The sequence below is a fragment of the Xyrauchen texanus genome, chromosome 21 (assembly GCF_025860055.1).
Source record: "Xyrauchen texanus isolate HMW12.3.18 chromosome 21, RBS_HiC_50CHRs, whole genome shotgun sequence".
In the NCBI taxonomy this organism is placed as follows: domain Eukaryota; kingdom Metazoa; phylum Chordata; class Actinopteri; order Cypriniformes; family Catostomidae; genus Xyrauchen; species Xyrauchen texanus.
The window spans coordinates 17,954,185-17,966,304 of NC_068296.1; the positions used below are offsets into that span (position 1 = coordinate 17,954,185).

The 12,120-nt window shown below is 34.1% G+C and overlaps 2 protein-coding genes across 3 annotated transcripts in view; both read right to left on the minus strand.

The window, feature by feature from the left end:
* Positions 1-1,288: 1,288 nt before the first annotated feature.
* Positions 1,289-5,992, minus strand: ctsh (cathepsin H). Its single transcript, XM_052152594.1, has 12 exons — positions 5,856-5,992; positions 5,504-5,535; positions 5,249-5,354; positions 5,089-5,159; positions 4,898-5,002; positions 4,701-4,787; positions 2,889-2,944; positions 2,665-2,746; positions 2,501-2,569; positions 2,318-2,424; positions 1,982-2,107; positions 1,289-1,682 (listed from the first exon to the last, which is right to left on the minus strand). Exons 1-12 carry the CDS (start codon positions 5,929-5,931, stop codon positions 1,607-1,609), a joined length of 993 nt encoding a protein of 330 aa, XP_052008554.1. The 5' UTR covers positions 5,932-5,992; the 3' UTR covers positions 1,289-1,606.
* Positions 5,993-7,459: 1,467 nt separating this feature from the next.
* rasgrf1 (Ras protein specific guanine nucleotide releasing factor 1) overlaps positions 7,460-12,120 on the minus strand; it is a 63,956-nt gene continuing 59,295 nt past the window's right edge. For both annotated transcript variants that reach the window (XM_052152988.1, XM_052152987.1), the window contains exon 27: positions 7,460-9,559. In XM_052152988.1, the coding sequence (XP_052008948.1) occupies positions 9,467-9,559 (93 nt within the window). In that variant the 3' untranslated portion in view covers positions 7,460-9,466. The remainder of the gene's footprint in view (positions 9,560-12,120) is intronic.

The following is a 12,120-nucleotide window of genomic DNA, read 5'->3' on the forward strand; positions in this document are numbered from 1 at the left end:
TTCGGCATATGCTGTTAAATAAAGCTGCTAGGGCCTGTGAGGAATCTTTTTCTCATATTAGAGACTCAGATGGACTTGTATTCTTGTTGTTGTTGTAGGGTTGTCCACTTCTCTCTGTCCCGGTTAGATCAAGTTTGTTTTATTCTTTAAAAACGGAAGTGCATGGATCTCTCAAAAGAGCAATAGATTGATTAATTTGAGGAGAAATATGTTTCTTTTTGGTTATTTTTAAAACTGAAACTTGACTTGAATGTGTGAAGTTATTTTACTGTAAAGTAACTAAAAAATTAACTACTTTAGCAGGAAAAAAGACATGCTATATCCTCACTTCATTAAGTAACACAACCATTTTAACCATTCTGACAAAAATAAACGTTATTTTAGTACTAAGTTATTATTATTATTTTTTCTTAAGGACTATGTGACACGTTATTTTCTTAGTAGACTTTAATGGCAGCTGAAAATGGGGCTTTGCCATCATCGATGAGCATTTATTATAAATAAAAACTTAAAACACTTATTTCAGATTATAGAGATTATACAGACACATTACACTGGTAGAAACTGAAAATGTTTAATAAATTTGTTGTTCTTAAAATAAAAATAAACCAATCTACTGGATATTTCCCTTCATTTTAATCAATGGTGTTGTCTGCAACGCTAAACCACGCCCCCGGCATTGCGCGCGCGCGCGTTACATCAGCAGAACAAGAATACCTACACAAACGGCTCAGCATTTATTTGTGCATTAAATTACACATTCACTTATGCGCTTATGGATAATATTCTGAGCAAAGAAACCCGTATATTTGTGCATTCTTCTGGTGCGTGGATTTGTACATTTAGCACGTAGGATCTGTTGCGTGAATGTGTTCCATCCATTCACGATATTCAACATTACGCAACAACAGCTTTCGTACGCTATTTAATGGAGAAAAGATACTCTTTATTCCCCTAGCAAATGTAGTAAATTAATTTAGTTTCTAGCCCAGAATTTAGTTCACCACACAGTCGCTTGCTGTGTTGTATAAAATCTGCAGGCCTTCAAAAAGTTGTATTCAAATGATACAACTCTGCGATTCTCTCCATTTAAATCAGTGTTATAAAACTCTTCTGCGAAGCAAAACACAAAGCACTTTTTAACGGTTACTTGATTAAAACACTCACATAAACTATATATATATACTGTATATTGTAAAAGTGTCAGCACTTAAATGATGAGCCAGAAATCTCTGCAGTCTTTTTTTTTAATTTATAATTTATTTTTCATAAAAATGAATGACTGCCCAAACTAGCTTTTTAAACCCACAGACCTATGGAAAGATGGAAAGTAATACATAAAAAATACCGGACACAAAACAAATTCCCTGAGAATATATTTATTTCACTTATGCAATCATTTTGTGTTGCAAACGTGAACATTAAAATGTATTATTACGTGAATAACTTCAACAATAAGAAGGTTAAAAGCTAATGAAGTGTCACTGAATGTCTTATATATAAACATTTCACTAATTTGTCTATTGTGCATTAACTGATTTTATGTGAGACTAAATTGTAATATCTTGTCTCTCGTTTTCTTGTGTGATAATATACTTGAAGTTGTTTACACCAGAGGTGTAGGATAGGATGAGCAAGCAGCAAGTCCACACATGTTTTTTCCTCTCTCAATGTAGAAATACCTGAATGGGAAAAAATTATATATTATAATAAATTACAAATTTTAATAAACAAACGTGCATTCAAATAATTAATTGAAATGACAAAATGTTTATGAAAAAATTAAACATATAAATATACTTTGTCGTTCTTTAAAATATACTAAACGATGAGAGCTGGTGGAATTTGTATCACACTATAGGTAGGCATATAGGCTACCTGTTATCCACAAGTGGTCAAGTTTCATGTAAATTCACATCTTGATTTTTCAACCTAAGCAAACATTTGCAGAAACTGCATTCATTTTATCATTCAAACAGACCCTTTAATGCCCCAGCTGGTTCCCCAGGAGTTCTTCACTATCCAGTATGGAGTTCCATTCTCCTGAGCGTAGCCCACAGCAAGCACTGCATGGTTCACTTTGTCAGTAGTGTTGTGACACTTAGTGCTATAAAATATAGTCATAGCACATTACAGAAATTGTCATGACATCATGTCACAAATAAATCCAGTATAAAACCTGACCATAATTATGATTTATGCTAAGCAAGAAGTGTTTTACTAAAAGTTTGCATTCTCTGGTAGTGCTATGATTCTTTTAATAGCAGGAAAAATTACTGTTGGGCTAAAGTTTATATATTCAGTAGATCATCCTAACCTGGTGTAAATTCCATCTTTGTAGTGCATGAAATCAGATGTCACCTCATATGCAAAGCTGACAGGGTTGTACCTGGCCACAGCATCCACCATTTCCATTTCATTATACTAATAACAGGAATTTGCAATGAGTGTGAGGACACGCAACATGTCTGATTTCATGTATATTTATACCATCACTTACCCGTGTGATGTTTATAACATCCTTCACAAAAGCAGCAGCCAGCTGTGGTTTGAATTTACAAGATCCTTCCTACAAACATGATCAAATGGCACCTCTTGATAAGTAATTTAGCATTTCTTAAAATGATAGACAGGTAAAAAAAAAAAGAAAAGTTAATTACTCACAATAGCCTTGTAGGGGTAGTCTTCCTCAGTCATTATACCTTTATTGTACATTATGTACTCAAAGGCTTGACTCGGGAGACCTCTAAAAGAACATGTGATGTGCAAATGTTTTTAGAGCGTTTACAATGTGAAGACTGTACTCATAATTTCACATAAAAACCAACACAATCTGATCCTATGCCATTGACATAAGATGCTTTCATTTATCATTTATCTAAACTCACCCACTACAGCCATGATTGTTGAAAGCACCAGCACAATCTACAAGCTGCTGCTCTGCCTGTAAAGAAATGCATAAACAGGAAGAGAGTTGACAAAAATAACCTGATGTGTTACATCATAATACAGTATATGTGTGTTTGAACCTGCCCTAGGACCGAAAACGGGAAATTAGTATTATATTAATTTCAGTGTTGATACAGTATAACCAGTGCTGAGTAGTAACAGATTATATGTAATCTAGATTACATTATCAGATTACAAAATAGGTACTTTTAATTACATTTTAAAGTACTCATAATTAAAATTACTTTATTATGGATTACATGATTACATATTAATAGGTCAAAGGCAGTAAATTAGTTCTAATTTTAATTTGTTGTTCCCTTTCATTTTTCAATTTCAAATTCAATTTCAATTTTTAACTCTAAATCATTTCACAGCTGATATAAATTCGGTAAAATTTGAATTCTGGATTGAATTTCAATCCACACATAAATGCAGATATGATTGCATTAGTGCAGTAAAATTAGTTTTATTCTTAAGTGAATTGCTTTTGTACTTTGCTTCAAAAATGTACATAAATGCTCTTTGCTTCTTCTTTTTTAATGTTAATTCAAAAATATAACTGGCCTTATCTATTAACACACATGAATAGCATTTTTGATGCCAAAATTGCTGGAGAAAGAACATTATAAGTTCCCTTTTTATTTCACCCAGAAAAAGACAACACACACACACACACACACACACACACACACACACACACACACATGTTGTGTTTACATGTTTTATGGGGACTTTCCATAGACATAATGGTTTTTATACTGTACAAACTTTATATTCTATCCCCTAAACCTAACCCTCACAGAAAACATTCTGCATTTTTACCTTTTCAAAAAACATAATTTAGTATGATTTATAAGCTGTTCTCCTCATGGGGACCGACAAAATGTCCCCACAAGGTCAAAAAGTTCAGGTTTTACTATCCTTATGGGGACATTTGGTCCCCACAAAGTGATAAATACACGCTCATACAGACATGCACAGACACACACACACACAAAACATGCATATTCTCATATTTTGGTCTATTACTTTTGGATTACTTCTGACAATAATAATAATTCTTGTTTATTTGATGCCACACCCATTTAAGTAGGATAGGTGTGTACAATTTTACTATAAATCTCCACTTTCACTTTCTTCTTTTGCTTTTGGCGATTTACATTTTTCGTGCATATCATAAACTACTGAGCAGGGAGGAGAATCTGTAGCAAAAAAGGACTTAAATATTGATCTGTTTCTCAACCACCCCTATCATATCACTTCTGAAGTTATGTATTTAACCACAGGAGTTGTATGGATTACTTTTATCCTGCCTTTACAGTATATTCTTTTTGGACCTTCAAAATTCTGGCCACCATTCACTTGCATTGTATGGACATACAGAGCTGAGATATTGTTCTAAAATTCTTAGTTTGTGTTTAGCAGAAGAAAGAAAGGGATAGCATGATGAGAGAATTTTCCTTTTTGGGTGAAGTATCCCTTTAAGTAAGTTTTATGCATTTGACATCAAATAAAAAATTATTTGGTTAGAAGTAATCCAAATGCAATCACATTAGGTTACCTTAAAAAAATTATCCAAGAGATTACATTACTAACTACAATTTTAGTCATGTAATTTGTAATCACCAGATTACAATTCAGAAGTAATCTACCTACCAGTGAGTATAACACTGTACCTAGCATGTTACTGTATAATTGATGAATGTTCACTGTCAATGTTCAATAAATTCATGGGATCATTTAGTTACCAGTTGTAGGAGTTTCCCTGTGGCAATGGCAGTGACAGACTCCATGCAGCCTGTAGTGGAAAAAGTCCAGCAGCTACCACAAGCACCCTGAAATATACCAGCACCTTCTTTATCTGCTTTTTTATTTCCTCAGACAACTACATGTGATGATATCATTAGCAATGATAATATGGGATTATTAGAAGAAGGTAATCTACCTGATTCTTTACATCGGTCACATAGTTTCCCTTCGTCCTCCAGTCAATCTTATCTGGATGGGGCCCATTGCTGCTGACATGATTCCCTCTGGTGGCTGAGCAGTTCTGTTACATTGTAAAATGTTTATCACCAATAGGAATTCCCCATTTCCTCATTGATCATGAGAACAGACAGTCACATAATAGCCTACCTGAGGCTCTGTCAGGAGATAGTACTTCTTAAATTGAGTAAAGGTCATGTCTGAAAACTGGTTCAGCCCCACTGTGTAGTATATCAAGTATTGTTATGTGATTAAAAACATTCAAGCTATAAAACTGTTTTATAAAAATAATAAGGGGGACCAGTCATACTTGAAAACTTGTGGTCCCCAGCATTATGGTGGTCAATCTTCTTTTTGTTTTCAAGGAATACCTGCAGTCGCTGGTAATATTCATCAGTGTCATATTTTCTATTATACTGTGAATTCAAAAAAGTAAACAAAGAGTTATCGAGTTGTTTGGACTAACAACTAAACAAGTCTAAATTAACACCCCCTCCCTCCACTTTGTAAGTTTCACTTCCTTCCTGCAGTGTCGCCAAAAATTATTCTTTACTGTGATTCTTACCTGAGACATCCATGACTTGAAAAGATACTCGTCTGTAACAAACAACATTTTTATATTGTCAGTTTCATGTTGCACAGGGCGGAAAATACATAGCCTATTTAGTTCAAGTTTTTTAATTTTTTATTTGCATTACTTCAGCAATTTTTTTATAAAGCGCACAAAAAAATAAATTCACATAATACATGTTAGGCTACTATTATTAAATAAGTACTGTGAGGCTCAGTGTGGTTATAAACAAACTGCTATTATGTATTTGTATCGGAGACTGAAAGCGCCAAAAACGAAACCAATTGACAAACCATTGCACTGCGAGACAAAAAGAAAAAGGTCAAAGGCTTATTTGAAATCTTACCTTCCTCAGTGTGTAAGGGCACTGTATACACCTGACAGAGAATCGCAAACAGCACCGGCAAAATCAACCTGTTCATCTTCCCTCCAGCGGGCAACACAACACAAGTATTTATGATCCGTCACATGACTTTGTACTGCTGGTCTTCTACTCCTCCTACACGAGGGAGGGCTTTCACTGTACTGCTCTTGGAGTTAACTTTCAAAGCATGTTATATAGCTTGCACTGTATGTTATTTACATTTAAATGTCGTTAATGATTATTTATGTTCAGTATGCATGTATGGGTGTGAATGGGTTTGTAAATTTAGAAAGAAGAAAAGACAAGGAGGAAGGACATAAAGAGCTTTAACCCTTAAATGCATGGGAATTTCACCAAACATCCCTCTTACATATTCTGGTGTTTAGAGACCCGGCACATATATGCCCAGAATGCCCAGACAGTGTACAATTTAAGACAATTAGAAAATAATAGAATAACACATATTTTGATGTTTATATTTTTTTGACCTCAAAGAGATAATTCATCATATCAGAACAAATCTAGAACAGGATTCATTACTTTCAAACTGAAGTTTTATGAGATGCAACTGGCTGTCATACATATATTGAGCTAGCCTACAGGTAACATATAATCTACAGATAAGATACACATAAGTATTTTCTCAGACACTTTATGAGTCTAAATAGATTAACAACTTTCATAATTTTAGTAGTCGTCATATTATACTTTGTTGTACTTGCTATAGTTTATTTCCATGTTGATTCTTCATCAAATAGCAATGTCATATGTAAATCAAGTCAATCACTGAAACAACAGCACCACCTTGAGTAACAAATAGCATGTATTATGTGTGTGTGTGTGTGTACATGCATATGGAATAATAATTCACCATTGTTGCACAGAAAATCAACCTTCATTTTTGTATGAATATAGTACTAAATGATATCGTAATCAGCAAATAAATATATATCCTTTGATAGTAAAATTATAGATATGACTTATACGGCCACCGCCATTGTGTCCTTGAGCAAGGCACTTAACTCCAGGTTGCTCCGGGGGGATTGTGCCTGTAATAATTGCACTGTAAGGTGCTTTGGATAAAAGCGTCTGCCAAATGCATAAATGTAAATGTACTACTACTACTACTACTACCTATTAACATGTAGGCTATTAATATGATGATTTATAAATGATAATACTTATTTTTATTATACACTTTTTTATGCTAATCACAAGTCATTGTCTATGATGTACCAAACACTGTAAAAAGTGGTAACCTGCAATTGTTACCAGTAGGAGATATTTCTACATGATCTAACCCTTAAAGTTAGTTTTGTAGTTGTAACCCGTATAGTCAGGTTGATTCAGATATGTTAAATATTATTTTTGACTTTAATAAACCAGTTAATTTAGATGTTACCACATGGTATAGGTTTAATATTTTAGTAATATTACAGCAAACAACAATGTTGAAGCTGAAAAGGTGTATATTTTAAATAAATATTAGGCCTGCATTATTATGAAAGGCACATGATCTCAGTGTTCAAAGAGAAAAGTAAAGTGATCATGACAAAAACACATACAAGGAAGCAATATCCCCCTGAGATAGAATAGATTTATTAGCAAGAGGTAATCAGGAAACATACAGTTTATTTCTTTTTATTTTATTTCTTTTCTTTTCTGTTAATTTCTTTTCTTTTTTTTTCATTTTTCGTACAAAACTGGAAATATTTCCCAAGCCGTGGAAATAAACGTAAGGGTTGAAAGATAATTCTCATACCACTGGGTATTGCTAACAGCAAAATGTTTGTTTGTATATTTATATATCATTTATAAGAGTATGTGCACATAGATGTGTATACAGTATGTGTGTGTGTGTGTGTGTGTGTATGTATATATATATATATATATATATATATATATATATATATATGTCATTTTTAAAGTTTCTGGCTGATACAGTGTTGCATGCCTGCCACATGAGTGTTTACTGTGTTTCCAGAATGTACATAGTAAAAATACATACAAATATTCACAGAATAAGCACTACATTACTATATTCCTGCTAATAAAATAATTATAGACAGGATTACAGTATATGCAAAAACACTTTAAAGTCTTCTAACTCTAGATCATGGTTTCAAAAACACAAATCATATAGCACTGAGTGTGTAAGCATAGGATACAACGCTTTGAAAAGGTATGCTTTAAACTAGTACATGTTAAGAAATACATAGGGCTGCATATACAAAATACACAGAATCATTTTCTGTGTGATGAGTTGACAATGTACAAAAATGTTTTTACTTTGTTGTTTTTTTTAAAGTAGGATGCAGATGCAGAATCCTACTTCTTCACTCTAGGACTACAAAAATACCCTTTGTATGTTGCAAGCGGGAAGGTTATTCACTTTTGATCATACTCTTATACAACAATGCATTTTACAAAGTGATATTTAGTCACGTTCCACAATCACTGGAACAGCAAGAAGGACATAGATTGTCTGTAAATGTACAATAGCTGGATAATCTGGTGTAGAAGGATAGTGCTGAACCCAGAATACAGAGTTTCCAAAATGCTAAGAAATGCAGCTGTGAGCAACAGAAACATTACATGGGTAAAGTTCAGAAGAAGAAAAAAGTCTCTCTCTTTCTCTCTCTCTCTCTCTCTCTCTCTCACTCTCTCTCTCTCTCTCTCTCTCTCTCTCTCTCTCTCTCTCTATATGTCTAATAGTCTTTGCTTCCTTTTGTAAAGAAATAGTCTTTTCTCTAATTTTGGGTTGAGCAAATAATAATAATAAAAAGTCATACAAAGTTTACAGTGTTGCAAGTAGTAACAGAGGATGACACATTCCACATGCAAGAACGGATCAAACTCATTATAGGCCAGAAGGAAGGATATAGAATGTCTTTTTAATGTCTTGTGATGTAATTACCTTGTCAGCAAACTATAAACGGTCTGCTTTACTAAGTGATGGCATACTTAGTCAAACCAAACCCTTGTGACAGCAGGGGATGGATGAAAAGTTTTGCAACAAATGGATGTAAAGATGCTGGAATTGTTTTAGTTATGTACAGTAACATGTGACCTGGAATATAATAGTACAACAGTATAATTGTTTGAATATGATCGGTTGTATACAGTAATATATCTGCTTTCCATATTGCTACATGATATGCATATACTGTAAATAAGTTACATGCAGCTATTAACATTTCAGAACGCTCCTGCTGACTTTTAATATTTCATTTAGGAGGTGATGTGGATGAGCCTGAAGGATATTATAACCCCAGGTAGGAATTACAGAGACAACCAAGCCTCAAAATACACTGCTGAAATTGTTGTCACTGTCAGATTAAATCCTGTTATAATTACTGTCAACAACATACTTTTTCCAAAATAGTGGTAACTGAGGAAGAAATTGTTGCGATGGGAAAAAAACAAAACATAATTCCTTAAACAACAATCTGAAACAATTAGGCAACATTTGGTAAGAACTAAAAACAAAGAAACATATCCCGGAGTAATAATCATGTAATATATAACAACACATGGATGTATAGAGAGTATGGTGTCTGTACATTGTGTAGACCTTATGCAGAGTCTATTTCTCAGTTGGGCACTTTCGGCTCAATTCTGAGTGAGGCTTCATACAGGCCTTCTTCATCCATTACTGAGTTTCTGTCCAGTAAATACAGGGCTGCCTGGAAAAGACAGAAACCCACATTTTTATATTGTAACAATTTGATTCTTCAAAGCAAGCTAAATTGCCAAACATGCTCTTTACAAGTTTAGACTAAGGCAGTGTTTCCCAACCTTTTTTCTGCCACGACACAATTTTTATCGATTAAAAAATCCCACGCCACACCACTATCCCACATAACCATCCTTAATAGTTTTTTTCAAGAACTTGTCCATGTTTTCTGTCTGCCTTAGTAGCGTAAACTCGAAATGTCTAAAATTCGGATATACAAAAAACGCAAGTAGGTATGCTGTATATTGAGATCACAGATGACAACAGCGCTAATTGGATAATGAAAAACTAACAAATTTGCGTCTTTTCCAATTTATAGATTTGTTCTTGCAAATTAATAGCCTACATGTAATACAACAGCAAATAATTTTGTAATTTTTTATTTATGTATTTATTTAATGTATTTTCCGGAAATAAAGTTGTACCTGACTATAAGTCGCACCGGGTCAAAATCACGTTGTTGAGAAAAAATAAAAATAAATCTTGTTCACAGACTGAATGTTTTTACTACAAGTGTGATGAAGCATCATTTTGCGGGCATGTGAAGAGTTGCGTTTGACAGTTGTTAGAACAATAATGCTATGATGGACAAAAGAGTTAAACTGGTTGCATAAAATACTTTGTTAAGGTAAAATATTCTGAATTGGCAAATTTAAAACACTTCTACCGTATCTCATTTATGTTTTCATCTGTTTTGGTGCACGTGATTGACCAGCCGACATCAGTTATGTATAAATTAGGCTATGTATATAAATCGCTACAGACTGTAAGTCGCAGGACCTTTTAGGTGATGAAAAAAATGGCATTTATTTATTCTGTGGAATATGATAATTTTCCTCGGCATACCTGACAATCTTTCACTGCACACAAGTGTGTCGTGGCACAGTGGTTGGGAAACACTGGACTAAGGCATCCCCACAGACTATTTCTATTTTGCTATCTTGCAAAAGAATATCAGTTTTTAATTTATGCAAATACATTTCTGTATCTATCATTTTTGTGAATAGCTATTTTTAATGTGAGTAAAAGTTAAAATAATATAAAATTGGTTTTATAATGGTTTTAAAAGCAACTGTAGTATGCTGTAGTGGTAACATCTAAGTTAACTGGTTTTATTTAAATATATTAATAATAATATTATTTAACATAACTAAATCTATCTGAATACATTAGATTTAGCAAATCTAACTTCAGGTAGAACCAGTTCCTTGAGGTAACATTTGTAGGTACCACTTTTTACAAAGCAGTGCACTTTATACAGCTGACCCTTAAAGACATGCACAGCTGGAACCATTGTTAATAAGAATATAATGATTTATAGAACACACAAAGAATAATAAGACTTGGTAAGGCAATGGGCATGGTGCATGTTGATTATGAGAATCCCATATTTTGTCCCATTTGGAAAGAGTTAAGATGGCGGCAGACAAGTGTGGAGTGCTTACAGCTTTTCTTTTGTTTTCGGTTCTAACTACATTGTTTTATTGTCTGAGGAGTTAATTGTTTTTAAGCAAGTTAGAAGCCATGCGAGGAAACCAAATTTTGGTCTTAGAAAAAACATTTTATATGAGACGTTTATTTTTCACCTGTGGATTCCTCCTAGATCCAGGAGTAATGGAGAGACAAACCGTACACGGAACAGTGTTGTGTCTCCTTTTGTCGGGAGAATATATCAATGTCCTGGTCCTGATCCAAGACAATTGGTGTATAAAACAATTAAACCATTGTTTAATACATTTAACTACAAAAGTGCAGAGAAATATATTTAAGTGGCATAATACCATAACAATGAGGTCGCAATCTGCGGATCTTATCACGGGCTTGTTGAGCGTGTTACCGCAGAGACATAGTGCATGTGGAGACTTCGTGCTATTCTCTGCGGCATCCACGCACAACTCACCATGTGCCCCACAGAGAGTGCACCACATTATAGTGACCATGACGAGGTTGCCCCATGTGACTCTACCCTCCCTAGCAACCGGGCCAATTTGGTTGCTTAGAAGACCAGGCTGGAGTCACTCAGATTTCCCTGGATTTGAACTCGCAACTCCAGGAGTGGTAGTCAGCGTCTTTACTCGCTGAACTACCCAGGCCCCCGTCAAGAGTTATTTAATGACGCCTCGAGTAAGGTTGACTGGTCTTGTGTGATGAGGTGTGATGTAGACAAAGAATGGGATTGTTTTAAAGGTACTTTTGTCAAATTTTAGGTAAAGTGACACCTTTTAAAAAAATATGAATTAAACAAAGAACAGAGCCTTGGATTATGGATGAAGTTAATTAAAGGAATAGTTCACCCAAAAATAAACATTTGCTGAAATTTACTCACAATCAGGCCATCCAAAGTTTAATTCTTCATCAAAACAGAATTTAAGATTTTTAGGATTTCATTTCAGGCCTCCTCCTTCAAACCAATGCAAGTGAATGTACTCCATTTTTTGACGGTCCAAAATGCATATATACGATGTATCAAAATAATCCACACAACTCCATTTGATAAATAAAGTTCGTCTA

Excerpts from the sequence above, each read along its gene's own strand:
- ctsh (XM_052152594.1), bottom strand. The coding sequence starts at position 5,931 with ATGAACAGGTTGATTTTGCCGGTGCTGTTTGCGATTCTCTGTCAGGTG. Across the intron at positions 4,788-4,897 it reads TGACCGATGTAAAGAATCAG|GGTGCTTGTGGTAGCTGCTG; the intron begins GTAGATTACCTT and ends GGTATATTTCAG. Across the intron at positions 2,945-4,700 it reads CAGGGAAACTCCTACAACTG|GCAGAGCAGCAGCTTGTAGA; the intron begins GTAACTAAATGA and ends ATTTCTTTACAG.